Source organism: Salvelinus fontinalis, chromosome 31 (assembly GCF_029448725.1).
Source record: "Salvelinus fontinalis isolate EN_2023a chromosome 31, ASM2944872v1, whole genome shotgun sequence".
Taxonomy (NCBI): Eukaryota; Metazoa; Chordata; class Actinopteri; order Salmoniformes; family Salmonidae; genus Salvelinus; species Salvelinus fontinalis.
In genome coordinates, this window is record NC_074695.1 from 49792712 (window position 1) to 49819730 (window position 27019).

A 27019-nucleotide genomic window follows, 5' to 3' on the forward strand; every position below is an offset into this window, starting at 1 on the left:
TCATAGATTTATTTTATTTCACATACTCATTGGAAAGCAGCAATTTTACTGCATTAAGTCAACGCCACATTGAACTGAAAGGCATTGGCATTGCAAGTGTGCAATGCCAATTTTCATTGAGGTATAAATATTAAAACTTTACCTTATATAAAGTTCCTCATATAATAAAGTTGGTACAATATTCAGTGCACTATAACATCCTAAATGTGGATGTTAGGCTGAGTTTAGACAGGCAGCTCAATTCTCATATTTTGCCCAATTATTGGCAAAAGACCAATTAGTGGAAAAATATCAGAGTTAGGCTGCCTGTGTATCATACTGGATGTTATAAGTAGTTTGGGAGGACCAATTATTATGTTTGGTATGGCAACCTGTCATCTATTCCAGATAGTTCAGAAGAAGCACAAAACCACCTTGGAGTTCTTCCTCTGTTCCTACTAAAAGCCCAGACATTTACAGGAGCATCACCAATCATGTGTTAACACTAAAATACAACATTCCGGTCACTCCCTTGTACAAAATGGCTGCTAAGTTGTGAACAGCAATTTCAGATCAAACAGGTGTTGGTGAGCAAGATAATTGTGTAGTCAGGTTGGTATTAACCTCATGCATGTTCGCTCACTGTTTACAGTAGAAGCCAAAAGGTGTTTTCTATACAAAATTGTGCTTAAACATACTGTAGCAATGTGACAAAAATTTGAAGATTGTCCTTTCACAGGTTTCTTGGTGTAACAGTATAACTTTAAACCGTCCCCTCGCCCCGACACGGGCGCGAACCAGGCACCTTCTGCACACATCAACAACAGTCACCCACGAAGCGTCGTTACCCATCGCTCCACAAAAGCCGCGGCCCTTGCAGAGCAAGGGGCAACACTACATCTAGGTTTCAGAGCAAGTGACGTAACTGATTGAAACGCTACTAGCGCGTACCCGCTAACTAGCTAGCCATTTCACATCCGTTACATTGGCAGTATTATGTTCTCCAGTTCCTGTTTCTATATACTGTATATTACTATCTCAGGGAAATAAAGAACCCAAACGAAGCAGGCCTTGGGAATCAGAGTATGGCCACAGCCCAATCTAAACTACAGTACATCTCTAGAGAAGGGCTTGAGTTAACCAGCTCTCACAGCCACCTTAGATCAAGGGTTTATGAATCCTGATCATTTGTTAAAAAGATATCAGGAAAGCCAGGCTGTCATGTAAAAGTGTAAAATCTACCTCATGCCTATTGTTATCAGAATCATATGTTATTCATTGCAAAAGATTATACAATAAAATATTCCATCTATTATCAAGTAAAGTAAATAAGTCGCCAATCCCCTGCATCTGATCCAGATGATCAAAGAATATATTTATTACAATACAAAAATACTGTACAGATGGGCTTTAAAAAATTATTTAAGAGCTCTATCCAGAAAGCACTTTGCTGTATTCCTCATTATTCCTTATTAAGAAATTGCGCAGACTAAAATAAAACAGTGATATCTAAATTGTAATGTGTAGCTATATGCTTTTACTAAGATACGAGTACAAATTCCTTTTAAATCCCAAGAATATGCATCTGTTAATGTCCTGCACCAGAGGTGATCAAAATCATTCTTGATAGTGGAAAGATAATCCTAACCAGAAATGGAAGATCTGCAGAAGTGCTGAGATGCCCAATGTGTATTTGTAAGTGAAGTAAAAACAAATACCTGCTCTGATAATAAAAAATATGGATCACAAGAGAAAATATACAAAGCTATTCCATGGCACCTGCAACTGTATTCAAAGTGTTGCTTTTGAATACTATGGTCCTTTGTTTACCTTTGTTCTACACTACATGGCCAAAAGTGTGTGGACACGCCTTCAAATTAGTAGATTCAGCTATTTCAGCCACACCCGCTGCTGACAGTTGTATAAAATCGAGCACAACCATGCAATCTCCATAGGTAAATATTGGCAGTAGAATGGCCTGTACTGAAAAGGTCTGCGACTTTCAATGTGTCACCGTCATCGGATGCCACCTTTTCAACCAGTCAGTTTGTCAAATTTCTGCCCTGCTAGAGCTGCCCCGGTCAGCTGTAAGTGCTGTTATTGTGAAGTGGAAATTGTCTAGGAGCAAAAACAGATCAGCCGTGAAGTGGTAGGCCACACAAGCTCACAGAACGGGACCATCAAGTGTTGAAGCGCGTAGAGCGTAAAAATGGTCTGTCCTCGGTTGCAACACTCACTCCTGAGTTCCAAACTACCTCTGGAAGCAACCTCAGTACAAGAACTGTTCGTCGGGAGCTTAATGAAATGGGTTTCCATGGCCAAGCAGCCGCACACAAGCCTTAGATCACCATGCGCAATGCCAAGCATCGGCTGGAGTAGACGACTCTGGGCTAGTGGAAACACGTTCTCTGGAGTAAAGAATCACGCTTCACCATCTGGCAGTCCGACGGACAAATCTGGGTTTGGCGGATGTCAGGAGAACGCTACCTGGCCAAATGCATAGTGCCAACTGTAAAGTTTGGTGGAGGAGGAATAATGGTCTGGGACTGTTTTTCATCGTTCGGGCTAGGCCCCTTAGTTCCAGTGAAGGGAAATCTTAATGCTACAGCGACATCCTAGACGATTCTGTGCTTCCAACTTTGTGACAACAGTTTGGGGAAGGCCCTTTCCTGTTTCAGCATGATAATGTCCCCGTGCATAAAGCAAGGTCCATACAGAAATGGTTGGTTGAGATCAGTGTGAAAGAACTCGACTGGCCTGCACAGAGCCCTGACCTCAACCCGTCAAATACCTTTGATGACTTGCAATGCCGACTGCGAGCCAGGCCTAATCGCATAACATCAGTGCCCGTCCTCACTAATGTTCTTGTGGCTTAATGGAAACAAGTCCCCACAGCAATGCTCCAACATCTAGGGGAAAGCCTTCCCAGAAGAGTGGATGCAGTTATAACAGCAAAGGGGCTCCAAAATCATATTAATGTCCATGATTTTGGAATACGTTGTTTGACGAGCATACTTTTGGCCATGTAGTGTATATAAATCACATTGCAATGTTTGTCTTTCTGTTAATGCAGTCCCTGATATAAAGAACATTGAGTAACAGGGGAATGTAATCTCATTTTTAAATCAGGAGTAAACTGAATTAGTTATCCGTGTCGTTAACCTCAAATGTTGTGATTTACCTTCTAGAGCAAAATTTATTCAATTCTATTCAAAGAGCCTCAAGGAAATCTTCCTCAAATTGAGCTCAACATCAGTAATCAAAGTTTGAGGTAGCAATGCATCATAGCAGAGATTAATAGCGGTGCAGAGATATTCACAATTCATAGGTCTCGATTGAACAAACTAAATTATAATTGCTTATGTCCAATCACGAAGGGGTCCAGTTGGCATCAGCATAGACAGACACTACATACCTTAGTCTGTGATTAAGCAATACCAGAAATCATTCAACATTCTTCTATTAATGATCTAGTAAATTTGGGGAGACCAATGTAAAGAAAATGTAGAAGAAACATAAATTACATTCCTCACGCTTCTGCACCAGCCTGAGAATCTAGCCTCCGCTTCTCACACCTTGTTCAATGCAGAGGAGAGGCAGAAGGTTCAAGTTTTTTGGAATAGAAAATAAATAACAATATAAAATCAAAGCCCCATCAACTCAGAGAAAAAAAAGATTACAAAAAAAAAAAAATCTGTTTCAGTCTGTTTCCATGTTGACACAGGAAGTGGCTCTCTCCATCCCATCATGTTTGTGGGAAGTGACATTAGCAGGCTGGGCGGGAGAGGAGGAGCTGTCCGAGGGGGGGGGTAAGGTGGGCTGACGAATCTTGTCTTGTCGGTGGTAGAACAGGAGGTAGGCAGCATTAGTCTGGAAGGGTAGAGGCAAGGGAGGGGAGATCATGACGACATTGCAAGAAACATTTTTTAAAGAAGGAATTCTAAACTTTTCAGTAGCTAAACTTACCACAATTTGTTCCTCCCTTGCATACGTCACCTTGTTGTCATCGAAGTAATACCATTGTCCATTGTCTTTGTTCCGGGCATAGCTGGTGTCTGTCGAGAGAGCAGAAAAATGTGTTGAACAAAATGAAGACATATGACAAAGTATGACATACAAAATCAAAATCTCACAATGTCCATCTCGGAGTCCGCCGTAGTGGTTGGAAACTGCTATCAGATCATATCGGCTGGGTGGCTCTCCGTTTGTACCGGTCTTCCTCAGCAGAAAACCCGAGAAGTCGAGGTGTCTGCAATAAAGAGAAACCGGTTGGATGAAGATAGCACCTGTGAAAAAGTGCACTAATAACTCTGTCGTGGATTGAGTGGAGGTCTGGAAGAGTAATAGTCACACTGACATCCTTCCCACTTAAAAATGTAAATATGTTCAGAATGTTTTAAATTACAGTAAAATAGACAGACATGATATAACCAACCTGAGAGGAAAGTCAACGATGATATCCAACTTCTCCCTGGAGTACTTGGTGTAGGAGAAGCGTTTCAGGTGGATGATGAGAACCTCAGGCAGTGACCACAGGTCTAGTTTCTTAGTGGCCAGTTGGTGTTTCTTACATATTGGGCAGTACCTGCAGCAAACATACGCAACACAACACAAAAGACAATAGCACACAAATCACAGCTACTTAACATAACGCATGAAACACACAGAGATCTCACTGCCGATAGGTACTTATCAGTGGGACGCCGTTCCTTCTCTTGCCAGAACAAAAGCAGTACCTGCTGCGTGCTGACCTGGTAGCAACCAACCTATTGATTCTCAGCAGCATCGCAACGCTTGTCAGTGGCGAACAACATGACTTTGAGCCAATCAGAGAGCAAAAACCCACGTTAGAAAGGAAAACAATATATATTTTTTAAGAGGGCATTTTTCCGTACATCCACGGATGAGCCAGTCACACTTCATATGCAATGTAGGCTATGGGATGGTAGCTAGCTAAGTGCACAGACACAAATGCACACAACACTATATACTTCCCCAAAGCTAGCTAACCACTGTAGCTAGTATTGACATTTTATTAAATCACAATGGATTACCTAGTTCCCATGAGTTAGCTAGCTAGCTAAGTGCAGTGTCCTATGTTGTGCTAGCTAGTGAATATGCTAGCAAGCTCAAAATCTGACTATGGACAGGCATTGGCAGTATGGAATTACAGAGAGTGAAATAAATTGTGTCTTCATCATCTTGCTAGGTAGTTATCTAGCTGTGGCCATCTGGCTAGTGTCAACAAGGACTTTCAAACAAAACAAAAAATACTATTTGCATTGCCAAACAACACTACTGCCACCTTCTGGTTTGGAGTATTTTAAACATGGCTGAGAGTCTGATGACTTCTGAGATCTTTGCTGTGTGAACACAAATGAGATTAACTGCCGACACTGTTCAGAGGTGCCATGTACTGTCGGCAGGCAAACGTTTGACCCAAGTTAAACAATTTAAAGGCAATGCTACCAAATACTAATTGAGTGTATGTAAACTTCTGACCCACTGGGAATGTGATGAAAAAATAAAAGCTGAATTAAATCATTCTCTCTACTATTATTCTGACATTTCACATTCATAAAATAAAGTGGTGAGCCTAACTGACCTAAGACAGGGAATTTTTACTAGGATTAAATGTCAGGAATTGTAACAAATTGAGTTGAAATGTATTTGGCTAAGGTGTATGTAAACTTCTGACTTCAACTGTATCTGTGACCAGATGCATATCTGTATTCCCAGTCATGTGAAATCCATAGATTAGGGCCTAATGACTTTAATTCAACTGACTGATTTCCTTATTTGAAATGTAACTCAATAAAATCTTTGAAATTGTTGCATTTATATTTAGTATAGTTAATAGACCAATAAGAGTTCCAAACCTCTGACAATAATAGCAAGTTTTCAGTTTTCCCCTCCCTTCTCAGAACACTCCCAGAGAGTCCTAGCTAAATTCTTACTTGAGAAATTGCTCTTTGCTAAGAACCAATTTTTGTTTTCAATTCAAAGGGTCAAAAATAAACAATCACAGTTAGGTACTTAATTGTTACCCAGAAAGGATTTGATATTGAGATTAAAAACGGCTGCATTGGACCATTAACCATACTCAGCATAATTCTTGTTAGAGACATATAATGAAATGCCAGGTGTGGGACAGCAGTACCAGGGGTTTTCTTCCTCCAGGACTTCCACAGTGGTGAAGAGCTCTATGCACTCCTGCAGCTGCACTGTGGTCTGCTGATGAGGGACCTCCATGCTTTGGTGTTTTACATACTTCTGTGGATGGAAAGATGTCAGGAGTTTGCTAAACGACCAGCAACCAGGCTATGTTCACACTGCTGGCCCAAACACACTTTCAAACTTAAATACTTTACATAAACTTTATTAATGTAAAGTGTGATTCACACATACCTCTGCCTCATTCTCATTGTAGCATTTCTTCTTCATGTCGGGATCCCAGTCAATGGCCACATATGGTTGAGCTGTGAAAAGGACACAGTAATATTAAATTAAATACTCACATGTGGATGCTAACCATCTGTGTCACAAACATATATTGTCTCTAAAACATATGAAGAGCATATAAGCCTAGCTACAACAGTGACAAAGCAGTTGGCAGTGTGAATGTGATGTGTAGTCAGACTCACAGCTAAAAGAGAAGGCACTGCCGTCCTCTCCCATGCCTCTCTCCGTAGTGCCATTGGAGTTGACAGCGTGGATGGAGAAGAGCAGCTTTCTGCGTCTGGCCTGGTAGCCCTTCCTCTTGGCCTGCCTCTCGTTGGTCTGCGGGGGGCACTCACCCTTCTCCTCCTCAGTCTCACATGGCTGCTGCTGCTGAAGGCCTGCACCCTGCTGGCTGTTTGTTGGAACTCCAGCACTGGCTCCAGCACTGCAGGATGCCGAGGCACTGTCCTCTGTGCTGCACCCTGCCCTGACTTCACTACTGGCCCCCTCAGCCTGAGCCTGTTTTCCAGACTCCTGGGTTTGTGCCTGCTCTGGCTGAGTTTGGGTCACAGCAGGGCCGTCCGCTTGGCCATCCCATTGGCCACCATCACAACGGTCATCTCTCTTAAAGTGTCCTGGCCTCATACCATTATCCTCACTGTCAACTGTGGAGACAGACAACATTCTAAAGTGGATACAATAAGTAAAACTCGTAGTTTGTATAAACCAATTCTGCCCAGTGTATCAACAATTTGCTTAATGAGATCAGATTACCATCGCTGACACCATTGGTCTGGATCTTGTAAAGTTCCTCGTCATCTTCATCCTCCTCATCCTCCTCTGAGGGATCTGGTGGTCGGACATACCGTCTGTGAAAACATGACCACACAATAGGCCTTTCTCTCATTTTTGGGGCAGGACATCTGCTTTGGGGAAAATCTGGGAAATCATATCTCTGGTCTAAGGCGTGTTGTATTGGTATTGTATTTATTCTAGATCCCCATTAGCTGCTGCCAAGGCAGTTTATACTTTTTTAAAAACATTACATTCACAGATTTCACAACACACGCAGTCCCCTACTCCACTACTACCACATATCTACAGTACTAAATCCATGTGTATGTATAGTACATATGTTATTGTGTCTGTGTGTATGCATGTGTCTGTGCCTATGTTTGTGTTGCTTCACAGTCCCCGCTGTTCCATAAAGTGTTTTCATTTTTTAATTTTTTTTATTAAATCTAATTTTATTGCTTGCATCAGTTGCTTGAAGTGGAATGGAGTTCCATGTAGTCATGGCTCTATCAGGGATGCAAACTGATGAGGGCCTAAAAAGGTGACTGAAACATGCAAACAAAATCCATGCTAGGGAGAAATGCAGGTTTTAACTAATTAAACAAAGAATATGATCTACATGATCAGTCTCTGTGTGTAAAATAAAAAGTGGTTAATGTGAACTTAACTCACAGCAATAAAATGTAAAGAAAGCAATCCAATGTTATTTGTTGCATAGACTTTACTGCAAATGACACTCAAGTCTTGAGAAAAAACAATACACTAATATTGCAGTTAGCCATGACAGCCTTTATAATACAATGCTTGTGACCACACACACATCTAAATATTGCACTTGGGAAAAAAACATCTTAAAGTAGATATAGAACAAAACAAACATGCATTCTATTTTCACTCTATTATAGTTGCCACTATAGACATTGAGCAAGTGCACAAGGCTACCTGTGTGCAAAAATAACATTCACTGAGTAATAACATGTAATAATCCCCCCTCAAACAAGTGTTACTATCAAGTTCAACACAACAAAAGCAATATCTTTGGGCGACACTGCACATTATTACATTGTACACTTTCTGCCTGTGGACATAGATCTGTTCTACAATGTGTCAGCAGAGCATGATACCCTTTGTTGGCATAATTGATCTCTTTCAGGCAGAGAGTACACCTGGCATACCCCTTTTTATCCACTGTATTGAAAAAGTGAGAATAAGGGATAGTGTGTGGGGTTCCTTTCACCTCTATAGTGGCATCCAGCTAAAGCCAGGCCCAGCTCCAGCTACACTTGTTTAACTTCTTTGGGAAAGTGGGGCAGTATTGAGTAGCTTGGATGAATAAGGTGCCCAGAGTAAACTGCTTGTTACCCAGGCCCAGAAGCTATGATATGCATATAAGTAGTAGATTTGGATAGAAAACACTCAAAAGTTTCCAAAACTGTTAAAATAATGTCTGTGAGTAAAACAGAACTTATATGGCAGGCGAAAACCTGAGACAAATCCAACCAGGAAGTGGGAAATCTGAGGTTTGTAGTTTCATTTAAGTGATTGCCTATCCAATATGCTGTGTCTATGGGGCCAGATTGCACTTCCCAAGGCTTCCAGCAGATGTCAACAATCTTTAGAAAGTTGTTTGAGGCTTCTATTGTGGAAGGGGGTCGAATAAAAGATGTTTCAACAAGTGGACTAAGCTGTGGCCAATGAGTTGTTTACTGCGCGGTCACACGGGCGCGCCGTTCCTTCTTTTTCCTCTGTAATGAATACGCTATTGTCCGGTTGGAATATTATTAAAGATTTATTATAAAAAGACCCTAAGGATTGATTGTAAACATCGTTTGACATGTTTCTACAAACCGTAATGGAACTCTTCTGACTTTGTCTGGATTTTGCGCTCGCGCATTGTGCCTTTGGAATAGTGAACTAAACGCGTGAACAAAACAGAGGTATTTGGACAAAAATATGGACGTAATCGAACAAAAGGAAAATTTATTGTGGAAGTGGGAGTCCTGTAAATTAACTGACAAACTGTCTTTCCCCTCTACCGCTGTCTTTCCAGAGCATGCCGTGATGCAGTAACCAGTGTTGCCAACTCCTCAGTAAGGAAAGTAGCTATTGGCTGTCCTAAATGTCGCTAAATGACGTCACCTAATTTGCATAATTGGCTATGTGCATGTAATTGTGATGGACGCTGTAGGAGAGAGGAATAGTGTCGTGGGAGAGACAAAAAGTGAGTAAAAAACACCCTAAATATGTTTAGAACTACAGATTAACTTTCTTCTGTCGATTCTTGTTTTTTTTATGTCACAATTCCAACCCTCCTCCTTTATCCGGGCTTGGGACCGGCGAAAGTGACCCAAAAGAGACACTCTGGCGGAGTTACTTAGTTTAATTTTTTTACTTTAGTTTTCTTAATTTGGTTTGGTTTTTAACCTAATGGTTTACTTAGGAGCCTACAACAAGTCACAGTAAAACATTTTTACATTTTTTTGTATACAATTTACATTAACAATCTAAATGGACCAAAAACAGACAATAGAAAAAACTGTCAATGGCAATGCGAGAAAATGATGGTAACTAGTCTGGCCCTAATTCAGGTTAATAGTTTTTTTTAAATGTAAGCCAGGGCGGGATCAGCCAGCGGCGGCTTCCCCAATGCGCAATTCATTTGCAGTCTGGACGCGGAAGGGTGAACATCTCCTGCTCTGACTGCAGCTGGAAGGGACTGCTGCGTGAGGACAGGGCCACCTGAAAGTGCTTTGGGACGGCGGTGGGGCCCACGGCAGCACCCGCTGCTCGTTGAGAAGAGTAAGAACGATACGTGCTTTCACGTCAGAGTCTCAAAGTCTCCAATAACACCAGAAAAAGTCGCTAGATTTGTTGCTAGTCGCTTTTTTGAAAATGTGTTCGCTAGAGGGGTCTGAATACTCGCTAAATATAGCGACAAAGTCACTAAGTTGGCAACACTGGCAGTAACTAGCGAATTGGTTGTCTCTTCTCCATTCGCGTGCTGCATTCTGTTATGTGAACAATTGGCTGAACCTTGGATACAGCCAGTATTGCTCCAAGCGCGCATCACTCATTTGCATACAGCCAGTAGTCATCCAACCCCCCCACCCAAATTTTTCTCATCGGATCTACACAAATCACATAGGTCACCTATTTTGGATTCAAAACGGCAAATTTCGCAGAAAGGTGACTAGTTTGCATCCATGCTCTATGTAGTACTGTGAGCCTCCCATAGTCTGTTCTGGACTTGGGGACTGTGAAGAGACCTCTTGTGGCATGTCTTGTGGGGTATGCATGGGTGTCCGAGCTGAGTGCCAGTAGTTCAGACAGACAGCTCGGAGCATTTAACATGTCAATACCTCTCATAAATACAAGTTGTGAAGTCAATCTCTCCTCCACTTTGAGCCACATGCAAATTATTGTAACGACCCAGGGTCGTATTAGCTGTCTGTGTACATCAAAGGGCCAGCCATGCTGCCCTGTTCTGAGCCAATTGCAATTTTTCTAAGTCCTTTTTGTGACACCTGACCTCAATTTCCACATTATTCCACATTATTTCTTACAATATTTAGTTGAGGTTTAGCGTTTAGTGAATGATCTGTCCCAAATACAATGCTTTTAGTTTTTGAAATATTTAGGGATCATTTATTCCTTGCCACCCACTCTGAAACTAACTGCAACTCTTTGTTGAGTGTTGCAGTCATTTCAGTCGCTGTACTAGCTGACGTGTATAGTGTTGAGTCATCCGCATACATAGACACTCTGGCTTTACTCAAAGTCAGTGGCATGTCATTAGTAAAGATAGCTTTTTTCGAAGGGCCTAAACAGCTACCCTGGGGAATTCCTGATTCTACCTGGATTATGTTTGAGAGGCTTCCATTAAAGAAAACCCTTTGTGTTCTGTTAGACAAGTAACTCTTTATCCACATTATAGCAGGGGGTGTAAAGCCATAACACATACAGTGGCAAGAAAAAGTATGTGAACCCTTTGGAATTACCTGGATTTCTGCATAAATTAGTCATAACATTTGATCTGATCATCTAAGTCACAACAATAGACAAACACAGTGTGCTTAAACTAATGACACAAGTTGTTTTTTTGTCTATTTTGAATACATCATTTAACTTCTCTAGGGTAGGGGGCAGCATTCGGAATTTTGGATGAAAAGCATGCCCAAATTAAACGTCCTGCTACTTGGGCCCAGAAGATATGATATGCATATAACTGGTAGATTTGCATAGAAAACACTCTAAAGTTTCCAAAACTGTTAAAATAGTGTCTGTGAGTATAACAGAACTGATTTGGCAGGCGAAAACCTGAGAAAAATCCATTCAGGAAGTAGGATTTCTTTTGGTTTTGTAGTTTTCTATTCAATGCCATTGACTTAGGACTCAAATTGCAGTTCCTATGCCTTCCACTAGATGTCAACAGTCTTCAGAAATTGTTTCAGGCTTGTATTCTGAAAAATGGAGTAAGAGCAGTCTGAACGAGTGGACCTTAACCTTTTGCCAATAGGTGGCGCAATTAGCATTTTTTATTTCTGAGTGTCACCAAATTAAACTGCCTCGTGCTCAATTCTTGATCGTACAATATGCATTTTATTAATTCTATTGGATAGAAAACACTTTCTAGTTTCTATAGACGTTGGAATTTTGTCTGTGGGTGACCCAGAACTCTTTCTACAGCGAAATCCATGACAGGTACTGCGATGGTCTGAGAGCGAAGCTCTGATTTCAGATCAGTTTTGAAAGTCTCTGTATATCCTATGGAACGACATGAACTGCACCCGCCTTCCCCTGGATGTCAGTAACCAATGAGAAGTGGAATGGGCTTGCTGCGTGGCTCTCAGAGGTTATAAAAGGCCAAGGAGCGAGAGGAGCCTTCCTTTCCACGCTGAGCATTGCGCAGAGAGGGACCTCAGGATGCCATTTTCAAACGCTCAATTTTAAACGTTAGATGTATCCATCTGTAATTTAATTAGACATAGGTGTTAGAAGCATCATAACGAAGCTATTTTAAACCAAGTTATATCAGATTATGCGAGTATATTGCTATTTTTCGGAATTTCCTCAGTATTGCGCCTTGAGGATTTGGACACGTTATGGCAAAATAGCTATGGCTAGCTAGTGTTAGCTGCTGTATCAGAAGTTGAATGCAACGTTTTACAACTAAGCACCGATTCTTTTGGACAAAGAACCACCATGGCAAGATTCTGATGGAAGCTCGTCGAAAAGTAAGAGCTATTTATGATGTTATTCCGTTTTTATGTGGAAAAATGTAAACTCAATAATAGGGATTAGTGACGCCGTTATTACGTCACTAGTCTGGCTGTAACGCACACTGTATGTCTAGTAACGTTAATTTTAAAAATCTAACTCTGCGGTTGCATTAATAACTAATACATCTTTCATTTCATGTCCAACCTGTATTTTTTTAGTCAGGTTTATGAATAGTTTTTGATAAAAATATTTGTATTTTCAAAATGGCGCCGGCCAGATTGCTTGAGTAGTTGAACACTATTTCCATTGTGTAAGCACAATTTGTGCCGCTAAATATGCACATTTTCGATCAAACTCTATATGGATTGTGTAATATGATGTTACAGGAGTGTCTTCTGAAGAATTCTGAGAAGGTTAGTGAAAAAATTAATATATTTTGGCGATGTTGAGTTATCGCTCTCTTTGGCTAGAATCAATGCTCTGGTAACGTTTGCATATGTGGTATGCTAATATAACGATTCATTGTGTTTTCGCCGTAAAACACTTAGAAAATCTGAAATGTTGTCTGAATTCACAAGATCTGTGTCTTTCCATTGCTATGTGCTGTGTATTTTTAAGAAATGTTTTATGATGAGTAAATTGGTAATACACGTTGCTGTCTGTAGTAATTCTAGGAGCTTTGGTGAGATTTGTGATGCTGGCTGCAATGGCAAACTATGATTTATACCTGAAATATGCACATTTTTCTAACAAAACCTATCCTATACCATAAATATGTTATCAGACTGTCATCTGATGAGCTTTTTTCTTGGTTAGTGGCTATCAATATCTTAGTTTAGCCGAATTGGTGATAGCTACTGGTGTTGAGAAAAAATGGTGGACAAAGAAAAAGGGTGTCTTTTGCTAACATGGTTAGCTAATAGATTTACATATTTTGTCTTCCCTGTAAAACATTTTAAAAATCTGAAATGGTGACTTGATTCATAAGATCTGTATCTTTCATTAGGTGTCTTGGACTTGTGATTTAATGATATTTAGATGCTACTATTTAAATGTGACGCTATGCTAGCGATGCTAATCAGTGTGGGGGTGGGGGGGTGGGGGGGGATCCCGGATCCGGGTTTCAGAGGCAGTAAAAGTTAAAGTGTCACAGAGCTTTTCATGTGCGACCGAGAGAGTGTCTTTCTTGTTTACCTTTTATATTGACAACGTTATTGTCCGGTTGAAATATTATCGATTATTTAGGCTAAAAACAACCTGAGGATTGAATATAAACATGGATTGACATGGTTCTATGAACTTTACGGATACAATTTGGATTTTTGTCTGCCTGTTGTGACTGCGTTTGAGCCTGTGGATTACTGAAGAAAACGCGAACAAAACTGAGGTTTTTGGATATAAAGAGACTTTATCGAACAAAAGGAACATTTATTGAGTAAATGAATGTCTGCTGAGTGCAACCATATGAAGATCAAAGGTAAGGGATTAATTTTATCTCTATTTCTGACTTGTGTAAATTTTCTACTGGTTACTGTTTGTAATGATTTGTCTGCTGGGCTAAGTTCTCAAATAATCGCAAGGTATGCTTTCGCCGTAAAGCATTTTTAAAATCTGACACCGTGGTTGGATTCACAAGAAGTTAATCTTTAAACCTATGTAAAATATGTTTTGTTTTCAGAATTTTTTATAATGAGTATTTCTGTATTTGAATTTGACGGCCTGCAGTTTCACTGGCTGTTGAAGAGGTGGGACGCTACCGTCTCACGTACCCTAGAGAGGTTAAACATTCACAGTGTAGATTGGAAAAAGTATGTGAACCCCTAGGCTAATGACTTCTCCAAAAGCTAATTGGAGTCAGGAGTCAGCTAACCTGGAGTCCAATCAATGAGACAAGATTGAAAAGGTTGGTTAGAGCTGCCTTGCCCGATAAAAAAAAACTCACAAAATTTGAGTTTGCTATTCACAAGAAGCATTGCCTGATGTGAACCATGCCTCGAACAAAAGAGATCTCAGAAGAACTAAAATTAAGAATTGTTGACTTGCATAAAGCTGGAAAGGCTAACAAAAGTAGCTCTAAAAGCCTTGATGTTCATCAGTCCATGGTAAGACAAATTATCTATAAATGGAAAGTTCAGCACTGTTGCTACTCTCCCTAGGAGTGGCCGTCCTTCAAAGATGACTGAGCATTCTGCGCTGTTCTCTATTCTGGGTTAAACTTGGAACATTGTTATACTCAGCAGTATAGTATCTCAGGGGTGAAAGAGACTGTTTTTTTACATCAGAAGTTAAATGGTTATCTGTAGGAGCCAGATGGCTTTGGAATGTGTTGGGTGTACGGGAGGAAGTCACAGGATTGCTATATCTTTGGGTTAGGCAAATGAGGGTTCGAGGTCAAGTCAGATCCCCTTAAGGGAGAAATTATGGTTTATTACCCTATTCCTGTCGAACCATAATATATGTAAGGATTGGAGAGAAGGAGGAACGCCTAAATTGGAGTATATATACTTGTGGTGATGGAAACATTTAGTGTGAATGCAGCTGTATTGACCCTTTGCGCAGAATAAACTTGGTTAAGCTTTCATAATGCCCGTTGAGTATTTTACTCAGAATTAGAACCGAAGAAGAATCCTAGCGTGTCAGCTAATGACTTACAGAAATCTCTGGAACATGCTAACATCTCTGTTGACGAGTCTACAATGCGTAAAACACTAAACAAAAATGGTGATCATTGGAGGACATCACGTAAGATACAACTGCTGTCCAAAAAAACATTGCTGCACATCTGAACTTTCCAAAAGTGCATCTGGATGTTCCACAGCGCTACTGGCAAAATATTCTGTGGACAGATGAAACTACAGTTGAGTTGTTTGGAAGGAACACACAACCCTATGTGTGGAGAAATAAAGGCACAGCACACTAACATCCAAACCTCATCCCAACTGTAAAGTATGGTGCATCATGGTTTGGGGCTGCTTTGCTGTCTCAGGGCCTGGACAGCTTGCTATAAACGACAGAAAAATAAATTCCCAAGTTCATCAAGACATTTTGCAGGAGAATGTTAGGCTGTCTGTCTGCCAATTGAAGCTCAACAGAAGTTGGGTGACGCAACAGAAAATACACCTTCTGGAGTGGCCCAGTCAGTCTTGATCTCAACCTGATTTGTGATGCTGTGGCATGACCTCAAGAGAGCAGTTCACACCAGACATCCCAAGAATATTGCTGAACTGAAACAGTTTTGTAAAGAGGAATAGTCCAAAATTCCTCCTGACCATTGTGCAGGTCTGATCCGCAACTATAGAAAACATTTGGTTGAGGTTATTGCTGCCAAAGGAGGGTCAACCAGTTATTAAAACCAAGGGTTAACATACTTTTTCCACCCTGCACTGTGAATGTTTACACGGTGTGTTCAATAAAGACGTGAAAATGTATACTTGTGTATTATTAGTTTAAGCAGACTGTTTGTCTATTGTCGACTTAGATGAAGATCAGATCAAATTTCATGACCAATTTATGCAGAAATCCAGGTCAGTTCAAAGGGTTCACATACTTTCTTGCCACTATGTTTTTCCAGCAGCAGACTATGTTCAATAATGTCAAAATCTGCACTGAAGTCTAAGACAGCCCCCACAAAAATAATTGATCATCAATTTCTCTCAGAGCTAGAATCAAACCACTGATGGACAAGATCCATTACAACACCCTAGTGACTGTTTTCAAGATGACATTGCACAAACTGCCTGAATACAAGTCACCATTCAACGGCTCAGACATAAGACGTATGTGGCAGGGTCTACAGACAATCACGGACTACAAAAAGAAAACCAGCCACGTCACGGACACCGACATCTTGCTTCCAGACAAACTAAACACCTTCATTACCAGCTTTGAGGACAATACAGTGCCACCGACGAGGCCAGGGCCAAAGGACTGTGGGCTCTCCTTCTCCGTGGCCGACATGAGGAAGACATTTAAACGCGTTAACCCTCGCAAGGCTGCCGGCCCAGACGACATCCCTCAGCACACGTGCAGACCAGCTGTCTGGTGTGTTTACTGACATATTTAATCTCTCCCTATCCCAGTCTGCTGTCCCCACATGCTTCAAGATGGCCACCATTGTTCCTGTACCCAAGAAAGCAAAGGTAACTGAACTAAATGACTATCGCTCCGTAGCACTCAATTCTGTCATCATGAAGTGCTTTGAGAGACTAGTCAAGGATCATATCCACTCCACCTTACCTGTCACCCTAGACACACTTCAATTTGCGTACCGCTCCAATAGGTCCACAGACGATGCAATCACCATCACACTGCCCTATCCCATCTGGACAAGAGGAATACCTATGTAAGAATGCTGTTCATTGACTACAGCTCATCATTCAACACCATAGATTTTTTTAATTTAATAAACAGATTAAGAAACACCTTATGGAACAACGGGGACTGTGAAGCAACACAAACATCGGCACTGACACATGCATACACACACGATAACACATGGATTTAGTACTGTAGATATGTGGTAGTGGTGGAGTAGGGGCCTGAGGGCACACAGTGCGTTGTGAAATCTGTGAATGTATTGTAATGTTTTAAAATTGTATAAACTGCCTTAATTTTGCTGGACCCCCAGGAAGAGTAGCAGCTAATGGGGATCCATAATAAATACAAATACTGCAGTACAGCTTTTGCATGTGCTAGCTAACAGCAACAAACTCAAACGAGCTAAACGTAAATGCATCCAGCAGAGATCAGCTTCTAATTAGCTAGCTAACGTTATCTATATTAGAGCTATAAATGCCTTACGTTCTGTTAATGTTTTGAAATTATATTTGATTGTGTATACATTATATACATAATACTAGTTCTTTTGCAGCAAGCTAAGCTTTTAGCTATAATATAATAGCTATAATATTTACCTACCTAGCTTTGCAAACGTTACCTTAGCTAGCTAACTAGAATCAAGTGTATAGAAAAATTGGACGAATGAATGACGTTATTTATTTTTTTAGACCGGAGACTTACTTTTGATGCACCCATTAAACATATTTTTATAACGAGCTCCTTGTTCTATCTGTGCCCATAGCGTACAGCAGCTACACTTAGTGCGGCAGCGAAAAACCGTTAACAGTAATTCCTAGAATGTCCCCTGCAATTTGAACCGTCCTCTTGTGAGAGAAAGGCCTCTCTCTCAGACAAGGCACAGTACAGCATCTTTACAACTTGCCATCACAATTATATTCCATAAAAAAAAATATATATTTTAGCTGATGTTTGGCCTGTGTCAGTAACTCACGCTAGCCGCTGCAGGAAGAGGTGATAGAGGGCGTTGCGGCTGCACTGGACTCGAGGCACAGCCATGAGCAGTGGGTGTCCGAACAGGGTCGTCCCGCAGCTGCTACTCCCTGAGCCGGAGTCCCTGTAGTGAGAACGCTCCCTCAGGTACAGAGCCAGCACCACCTCATCCCCCTCCTCCTCCACAGAGCCACTGCTCAGCTCATACCTGCCAGGGCAACACACAGACAGGGGTCAGGAGAGATGCTGGTGCTAACAAGCAAACAGGAAAAGACCGAAAAAGTATGTTTTTGGCGTGGAGGTAAAAGCTGGTTTTACATACACAAATATGTCATCCCGGTCCAGGATGCAGCTTAGAGACTCATCAGCATGGTAGATCTTATAGAAGCGGTGGTTGAACACATCAGCCACAACCATCTGAAATAAGAGAGGCACAGGTCAGTATCACCTCAATATTTCATGTGATGAATGACAATAGCTTTTCCACAGCATGCTCTACCACAGAGGCTTTAAAAAGTTCTCTCACTTGATTGACGGGGACGTTGGTCATTTCCGAGAGAACGGAGCACAGGTCAAACACTTTTCCAGCTTTGGGTACAACTAAGCGATGCTGCTGGGAAAGAATACAAATAAATCAATACAGATGATTACCTATAAAAAGCATGATGTAGGGCCAACTATAGGAAGATTAATCTTGTACCTGAACAGGTTTGGCCACAGGGTCCAGAGAAACGAAGAAGACCTCCATCACCCGGTCCTTGCTAACAGGCAGGGGCACGCTGAGGTAGCAGAAGGGGTCAAAGGTGACCGACACTTTGCGGCACTCGGGGCAAACCAGGGTGGACTTGAACAGCCCGTGGAAGGTGTCAACAATCACAGAGTTGTTACGTCGCTGGTGGTTATGCCACGCTTCCTCTGCCACTTCCTGAAAGTTGTCAAAGGGTGAGTGTGAGGAAAAATGCAATGCAAATGTACCTTAGGTTGGCAATGGTGGTATTTTACAATTCTTCTCCCCATACAATTCTTCTCTTTCTACTACAGGTTGTTACCTGGTCAGGCCTACCATCGGCATCCCTCAGCTCAATGTACTCCTTGTTCTTGACCCGGTTGAGATCCTCATGAAGCCCATCCAGCAGGAAGGAGAGCAGCTCCTGGGAGTCATGCTGCTGGTAGCCAAGAAACTGAGAGGCAAAGTGGCCAACCTTGGTCTGGTAATAAACATAAAACATGAGGTTATCTCAAGGTACGCATGGTCAATACTTAAGCATGACTGACTGACAAGTCTCTTTAATCCATTATAAAAATGTGGACTGAGTTTCACACTTCACACGGATAACTACCTTGAAGAGCCGGGGAACGACAGAGTAGTGCCTCCCTGACCACATCTGTTTGATAACATCAGCGTAGGCCTCTGCTATCTCCCCCTTCATGCCCAGAGGGTTGGTGAAGTTGAGCTCCTCCAGATAGGCACTGCGCAGGAAGTACTCAGTCAGTGGAGGGGTGTTACTGAGACACTGTACAAAGCAGGGAGAGAAACATACAGTACTCATGAATGATAGTCCATACTAGTCCAGATCCCTGACATTCCTGCAGTCAGCATGCCAATTGCACATCCCCCCAAAACTTGAGACATCTGTGGCTTTGTGTTATGTGACAAAACTGCACATTTTAGAGTGCTGGGGACTTTTATTGTCCCCAGCACAAGTTGTTCCTGTGTAATGATTATGCTGTTTCATCAGCTTCTTGATATGCCACACCTGTCAGGTGGATTAATTATTTTTTTCGCAAAGTAAATATGCTCATAGCGATATAAACAAATTTGTGCACAACCTGAGAGAAATAAGCTTTTTGTGCATATGGAACATTTCTGTGATCTATTATTTCAGCTCAAGAACCAACACTTTATATGTTGCGTTTATATTTTTTCTCCATGGATGTGTGGGCCAGAATTCCTCCACAGCGACCTGAGAGACTGATAAACAACTACAGGAAGAGTTTGATTGGATTCATTGCAGCGAAAGGTGGTACAACCAATTATTGAGTGTAAGGAGGCAATTACATTTTCACACAGGGGCATTGGGTGTTGCGTAACTTTGTTTATGAAATAAATAAAAGAAGTACCGTAATTGCTGGACTATTAAGCGCACCTGAATATAAGCCGCACCCACTGAATTAAAAAAAAAAAATGTATTTTGTACATAAATAAGCCGCACGTGTCTATAAGCCGCAGGTGCCTACCGGTACATTGAAATAAATGAACTTTACACAGCCTTTAAACGAAACACGGCTTGTAACAAAAATAAATAGGCTTTAACGAAACACGTCTTGTAACAAAAATAAATAGGCTTTAACGAAACAGGCTTGTAACATTTTTTTTTATTTTTTTTTTTTAAATAGCAGTAAACAGTAGCCTACCAAGAAAGTCCTTGGTCACTATCATCCTCCTGTGCACTGAAACCACTGAAGCCATCTCCTTTGGTGTCGGAGTTGAATAGCCTCAGAATTGCTTCATCCGATGTTGGATCGTTTTCATTGTGCTCTCCTCACTTTCATCCGGAGGCAAATTCCCCGCTGAGCTTATGCTGCCCTCTTCAATACGCAGCAGCTCCACGCTGTCAGGACCCACTGGCAGACTTGACCATAAGTCGCTCTTCGCATGCGGCCCGTTTTAGTGAAGGATTTCTCCCCACTTGTCATCCAAGCCTCATTTTCTAGTTCGGGCCATCTGCTTTTCTTTCCTCTGAAAGCTTTTGTTGTCTTTTTCCACTAAGTCAGTTTCTCACGCTGCTGTTTCCAACGTCTTATCATCGCGTCATTAAGGCCAAGCTCCCGTGCAGCAGCTCTATTTACTTTTCAAACAGCCAGATCGATCGCCTTCAAATTGAAAGCTGCATCATATGCATTTCTCCGTGTCTTTGCCATGATGAGGGTGACAAAATGACTACCGTAATCAGAATGATGGAAAGTTTGAGCGCGCTCGATTTACTTCACATTATGTGACGGTGCTCAGTTTTTTGGCGGCATGAATTTGTGAAAGCGGGAAAAATCCATAAATTAGCCGCGTCATTGTATAAAGCGCAAGGTTCATAGCGTGGGAAAAAAGTAGCGGCTTATAGTCCGGAAATTACGGTATGTAATTGTTGTGTAACTTGTTCACTCAGGTTCCCTTTACTCCTGTTCTAAGGCACTGTGTCTCAGTGCAGAGGCGTCACTACAGTCCCTGGTTCAAATCAAGGCTGTATCACATCCGGCCGTGATTGGGAGTCCCATAGGGCGCGCACAATTGGCCCAGCATCGTCTGGGTTTGGCTGGGGTAGGCCGTCATTGTAAAATAAGAATTTGTTCTTAACTGACTTGCCTAGTTAACTTAAGGTTAAATAAATAAATAATAATACAAAAATCTATTATTAGGTTTTGGTTGAAGATCTGATAACAATCAATATAAAAAATATGCAAAAGTAGAGAAAATTAGAAAGGGGGCAAATACTTTCTCACAGCACTGTACCTGCAGGGCAGAGTTCATGAAACATGTGTTTCCTAGGTTGGTGAGGCCACAGACTCCTGGCTGGCCTCGGTATGATTCCTGCTCCTCCACAGAGTTCCTACTATAAGACATGGAAGCAGAAATATAAATCACCTAACGAACACTACAATAACACAAAAGGTCATTTACAGTACTCTCTCCTTTGTAGTCACACATATGGGAATCACGTTTACCACAAACATTACACTACATCAGCAACACTAATTTTGGTAGATAGTACATTCTCTACACACTGATAAAAAAAAATTAAAAAAGAAGGAACCCCCACATGATCTGTGGTCTGGAGCTGGGCCAGGTACCATCTGCATTCCTCATCTCCATGATCACCGTCTGCAATGCAGACAGGTCATGTTAGAACACAGCTGCCATTTAAACACACTATCACTGTATCTCAGGAAGCAGCAGAGGGATGCAAGCAGGTAGGTGTGGGGTAGGGTGGGATAAGGGTCAGAGAGAGAGAACAGACATACCATGCCAGAGCTGAGGCTGGAGTCGAGGACATTGACGTGAACGTTCCGCAGCCTCTCACAGCAGGTGTCTGAGCTCTTCATCCACAGCCGGGTCTCTGCTCCCTCGACCACATCAAACTGCTTCATCATCACCTTCTGAATCATATCTGAAGGGGAAAACATTAACAAACGCACACACACACACACACACATATATATATATATAGAGAGAGATGCATAGTTTGCACACCAACCCATCATAGCTACTATTGCACCTCTTCGATGTGTTTCTACTTACGGATGTGATCTGCACGGCTAAACTGTGCGGTCACAACATTTTCCATGTTGCTATGGAGACACAGGAAGATTTCCACAGGATAGACCTCAACCTTGACTGTGCTGGGTAGATCCACCACCTGAAATAGACGAAGCAATCACATTCAATTAACTGCCAAATACAAATGAAACACTTCAATGGCAGTTGTGTCTTTTCATAGACACAACATTGTCCATCGAATGAGGGTCTGTGGGACATACAACTACACTAGTCAGGTCCACGTTCACATAGTAGTTTGTAGACAGATGTGAATGTACAGTCAGTGCATGATAGGTTGTTTAAAAAACAATTGGATGTGTGACCAACTTTTGGGGCAACTCCAAAGGATTTTTTGACAACATAAATGCATATTCACAATCAGCACTTGTCTCAAATACATCATTACAGTTGTTGGTTAGCTAGCTAAATAATTTTAGCCGTAGTAGCATGAACTAAGTGAAAACAAGACAACTAGCTGAAACAAGCCACCTACGATTCCCCACATGGAAGCTTCTTGTCATTGTTGCTTGCTATCTGACCGTTCAGAATTATAACAACGCACAGCCTTCTGCCACATTGATGCACGTGCATAATTTTTATACATTTTTTTTTTTTGGGGGGGGGGGGGGGGGGGGGGTGTTAAAACGTTCCCAACATTATATTTGTGCTAGTTGGCTGTACCTGCACCAAAACTATTTCCTTCATAGCTTGTTCTCAATTTTTTTTAAATAGAGAGCCAATATGTTTTCATCACTTTTATTTCAATCTGATCAAAACAGACATATGGTGAGCAATATGTTCTGACGATGGAATAACAAAAAAATCTTTGTATTGAATCGCAAAACATATACAGTACCAGTCAAAAGTTTGGACACCTACTCATTCAAGTGTTTTTCTTTATTTTTACTATTTTCTACATTGTAAAATAATAGTGAAGACATCAAACCTAGGAAATAACACATATGGAATCATGTAGTAACCAAAAAAAAGTGTTCAACAAATTAAACTATATTGTATATTTGAGGTTCTTCAAAGTAGCCACCCTTTGCCTTGATGACAGCTTTGCGCACTCTTGGCATTCTCTCAACCAGCTTCACCTGGAATGCTTTTCCAACAATCTTGAAGGCGTTCCCACATATGCTGAGCACTTCTTGGCTGCTTTTCCTTCACTCTGCGGTCCAACTCATCCCAAACCATCTCAATTGGGTTGAGGTTGGGTGATTGTGGAGGCCAGGTCATCTGATGCAGTACTCCGTCACTCTCCTTCTTGGTTAAATAGGCCTTACACAGCCTGGAGGTGTGTAGGGTCATTGCCCTGTTGAAAAACAAATGATAGTGCCACTAAGCACAGACCAGATGGGATATCTCTGCAGAATGCTGTGGTAGCCATACTGGTTAAGTGAATTCTAAATTCTAAATAAATTGAATTCTAAATAAATCCCTGACAGTGTCACCAGCAAAGCACCCCACACCTCCATGCTTCACAGTGGGAACCACATATACGGAGATCATCAGTTCACCTACGCGTCTGACAAAGAAATGTTGGTTGGAACCAACAATCTAAAATTTGGACTCATCAGACCAAAAACACAGATTTCCACCGGTCTATTGTCCATTGCTCGTGTTTCTTGGCTCAAGCAAGTTTCTTCTTATTACCTGTTAATTGAAATGCATTCCAGGTGACTACCTCACGAAGCTGGCTGAGAGAATGCCAAGAGTGTGCAACTTTGAAGAATCTCAAATATAAATTATATTTTGATTTGTTGAAAACTTTTTTGGGGTTACTACATGATTCCATATGTGCTATTTCATAGTTTATGTCTTCACTATTATTTTACAATGTAGTAGAAATAAAGAAAAATGCTTGATTCAGTAGGTGTGTCCAAACTTTTGACTGGTACTGTAGAACTGTGAGAATGGCAATAAATATCATATCTGCACCTAAGTATTGTTTTAATATTGTATCGTAAGGTTCATGGCAATTCCTAACCCTAGTTGTCAGGCAATCAGTCTATGTGATATGACCACAGGGTATGCAAGTTATCTGCATCTCTGTGACCACTCTGTTTTACCTTCCGCTCCAGGGCAGGCTGATCATCTACCATGCCATACCAGGCCAGCAGATTGCGCCATGCTTCGGCAGGGATCAACACAAAGTCCTCATTCTCCACCAGACGCTCCTTCAGATGGTAGGAATCCAGTTCTGTGGGTATCATAATCATCATTTGACAGCTCACTTTTCATGTTGACACAACAGCATATGTGGGGTAGAAGTAAATGAACCAAACATTGAATAATGGGTCTTCTGTTGTTACATGATATCTTTGTGATGTGGCACTTACCCTCAAACAGCTCTGTGTTGTCGATCTGTCCAGGGAAAGATGAGGAGTTCTGGTCTCCTGTCACCACATACTCCTTCCACTGCTCATACCATCGCCTCTCCAGCAGGTACCTGCATGTGTTGGTTAAGAACAACTCCATTGGGGAGGCTTATATGGCTTATATTTTGCTTGCCTACATTAACCAACATCACATTTCCCTCGGCTAGTATTTGATCAGTAACGTTTTCTACGATTGGGGTATTTGGTGTATTTACTGATACAATACTATAATGGCATAACCACAATTGCAGCAATGGATCTTTTATTTGGGCAGCTAGGCTTTGGCAAATTACAGCCAAATGTCTAGTTTCCTTTTTAATTGAGTTTGTTAGGACAAAACTGTTCATAAATGGAATTTCATTCATTCCCACTTCAACTGATATCCTGAACTTTATAACCACAATGGTAGATACGATATCATTTCCTAATCTGGGTGTGACACTGACAAAACGAAACTATACTGGTCAAAACGAAAGTAGCAGCCAGCTAGCAAGCTAATTTGGTTTAGCGAGCTAACATTAGCTATGCAGTTAGCTAGCTAACTTAGATGGCGCTCACTCTGTCAAAAATAATATAACACAAATAATACACACGTAGGAAAAAAAACTGAATACCAAAAATGTCAAGCTAAACCGAAAAGATTCCTGTCTTGTAGCTAGCTAACTCTGGCGGGCTAGCATGCTGTCAGTGTAGCTAACGTTAGTTAATGTTATCTTGCTTGCTAAAGCCAACACTTTGACCAGATGTTCCCCAACTGGGACGTGATGTCAATCGTCATATTAATATCAAAATGTAAGCTTTTCCACAGAATACTCTCCCTAAAATGCTAACGCAGTAATCAAACGTCATTCGCCAAACACCAGCGCTGAGATCCTAGGCAAGCGGAATGACAACACTCCAACCAATGTTTATTCATTGAATTTGCCAATAAAAATTGTCCTTATCTAAAGATAATGGTATATTATTCTGATTTTGATATATGTAATGTACGCAACGACAAATACTGTCAAGGACTCGTCGCTGTCATTTGTTGTTGTCGTGGTAGCTAGCTATAGTAGCTAAATCACTCAGTGTGGGTGTCAGTTCAGAGCAGAGGGCAGCAAGAGTCTCACCAAGTATCCCCTGCACGGAGTTCATGTTCCTGAAGCAGAGACTCGATTTCTTTGCGTTGAGTCTCTAGCCCAGGAGATTCTGTAACCGCGGCTGAAGTCGTAGCAGCCATGATCACTCACAAATATCAGGATTCTGCAAGGAAACCACTGAAGTCAACTAACGTTACCGCATAGAATATGTGATAGGGTAACCATATCGCTGTAAAGCACTTTCCACTAGCTAGTTACTCTAGCCACAAAGTAACAATTGGCAATATCGTAAAATGTATTAGAACTTCTAGGTCTTAATTTAGGTTAGGGTTAGGCATAAGGCTAGCACTGTGGTTAAGGGATTTTATTAAGATAAATTGTAAAAATATACTGGATAACAAGCAAAAATATCTAAGTACTTCCGGGTCATGGATTTTTTGAATCAGCGAAGCGGAGAGCGCGATAGTTAGAAGAGATCCAGCTTTTCTCAGTGAGATGTTGTAATTTTTTTTATTAACAAATATCAACAAAAAAAAGAGGATTAGTCACATGCAAACAAGCATACGTACAAACTATTTACATTGCCAGGAATCCTACACAAACAAATAATTTTCATTAATAATACAACAAGTTTTAATTGTCTTTTTGTTTTTAATTTTAGTTAAACTGGTGCCATATTGTTTAAATTAATTTATAAAGTGAAAAAAGTTAGGTTTTGAATTAGACATTTTCATTTCCATTTTCATTTGTGAATATGAAATGTACCTAGTATTATTAGCAGTTTAATTACATATACTACATCTTTATCTTTGTCAGAATTTCTGAAATAAATCATTATATCAAAACCATTACATAGTATAAATACAGGCAAAAAGCAAATGTAAAATGGTCTCCTCCATTCCATATTTATAGTCAATATACAGTTTGAATCTTTCCAAAACATGTTTCACAGGATAAATTCTATGTAACTGTCATGTTTTGTCTTTTGATCATCATGTCTTGTCCCTGTGCTTCCCTCTGCTGGTCTTATTAGGTTCTTTCCCTCTTTCTATCCCTCTCTCTCCTCCTCCCTCTCTCCCTCTTCCGCTCTCTCTCTCTATCGTTCCGTTCCTGCTCCCAGCTGTTTCTCATTCTCCTAACGACCTCATTTACTCTTTCACACCTGTCCCCTATTTTGCCCTCTGATTAGAGTCCCTATTTCTCCCTCTGTTTTCCGCTTCAGTCCTTGTCGGATTCTTGTTTGAGGTTTGCTGCTCTGTGTCCTTGTTCCGCCCTGTCGTGTTTTTGCCTTTGTCAGATGCTGCGTGTGAGCAGGTGTCTATGTCAGCTACGGTCTGTGCCTTCCTGAAGCGACCTGCAGTCTGTGGTCGCGTCTCCAGTCGTTCCTCTCTACTGATGAGAGGTTTTCAGTTTCCTGTTTTGGATTTACCTTTGATAATATCCAGGAGAATCATTGTTTGTTTAAAACTGGAATAAAGACTCTGTTTCTATTACGTCGCTTTTGGGTCCTCCTTAATCAGCAT

General features: G+C 41.1%; 1 protein-coding gene across 3 annotated transcripts; it reads right to left on the reverse strand.

Annotated features, from left to right (window-relative positions):
- On the reverse strand, window positions 1-25907 carry LOC129830466 (ubiquitin carboxyl-terminal hydrolase 11-like). 3 transcript variants are annotated; one of them, XM_055893076.1, is made up of 21 exons: window positions 25527-25907; window positions 24376-24485; window positions 24106-24236; window positions 22016-22133; window positions 21739-21884; window positions 21537-21598; window positions 21230-21326; window positions 19065-19238; window positions 18774-18932; window positions 18425-18649; window positions 18251-18337; window positions 18047-18141; window positions 17726-17932; window positions 7195-7289; window positions 6624-7085; window positions 6388-6458; window positions 6140-6252; window positions 4415-4564; window positions 4113-4228; window positions 3946-4034; window positions 1-3849 (listed from the first exon to the last, which is right to left on the reverse strand). In XM_055893076.1, exons 1-21 carry the CDS (start codon window positions 25634-25636, stop codon window positions 3679-3681), a joined length of 2988 nt encoding a protein of 995 aa, XP_055749051.1. In that variant the 5' UTR covers window positions 25637-25907; the 3' UTR covers window positions 1-3678. The 3 variants fall into 3 exon arrangements, with proteins under 3 accessions (XP_055749051.1, XP_055749050.1, XP_055749049.1); XM_055893075.1 differs by having other exon boundaries at window positions 18251-18334; window positions 21230-21329; window positions 25527-25906; XM_055893074.1 differs by having other exon boundaries at window positions 21230-21329; window positions 25527-25906.
- Window positions 25908-27019: the final 1112 nt, after the last annotated feature.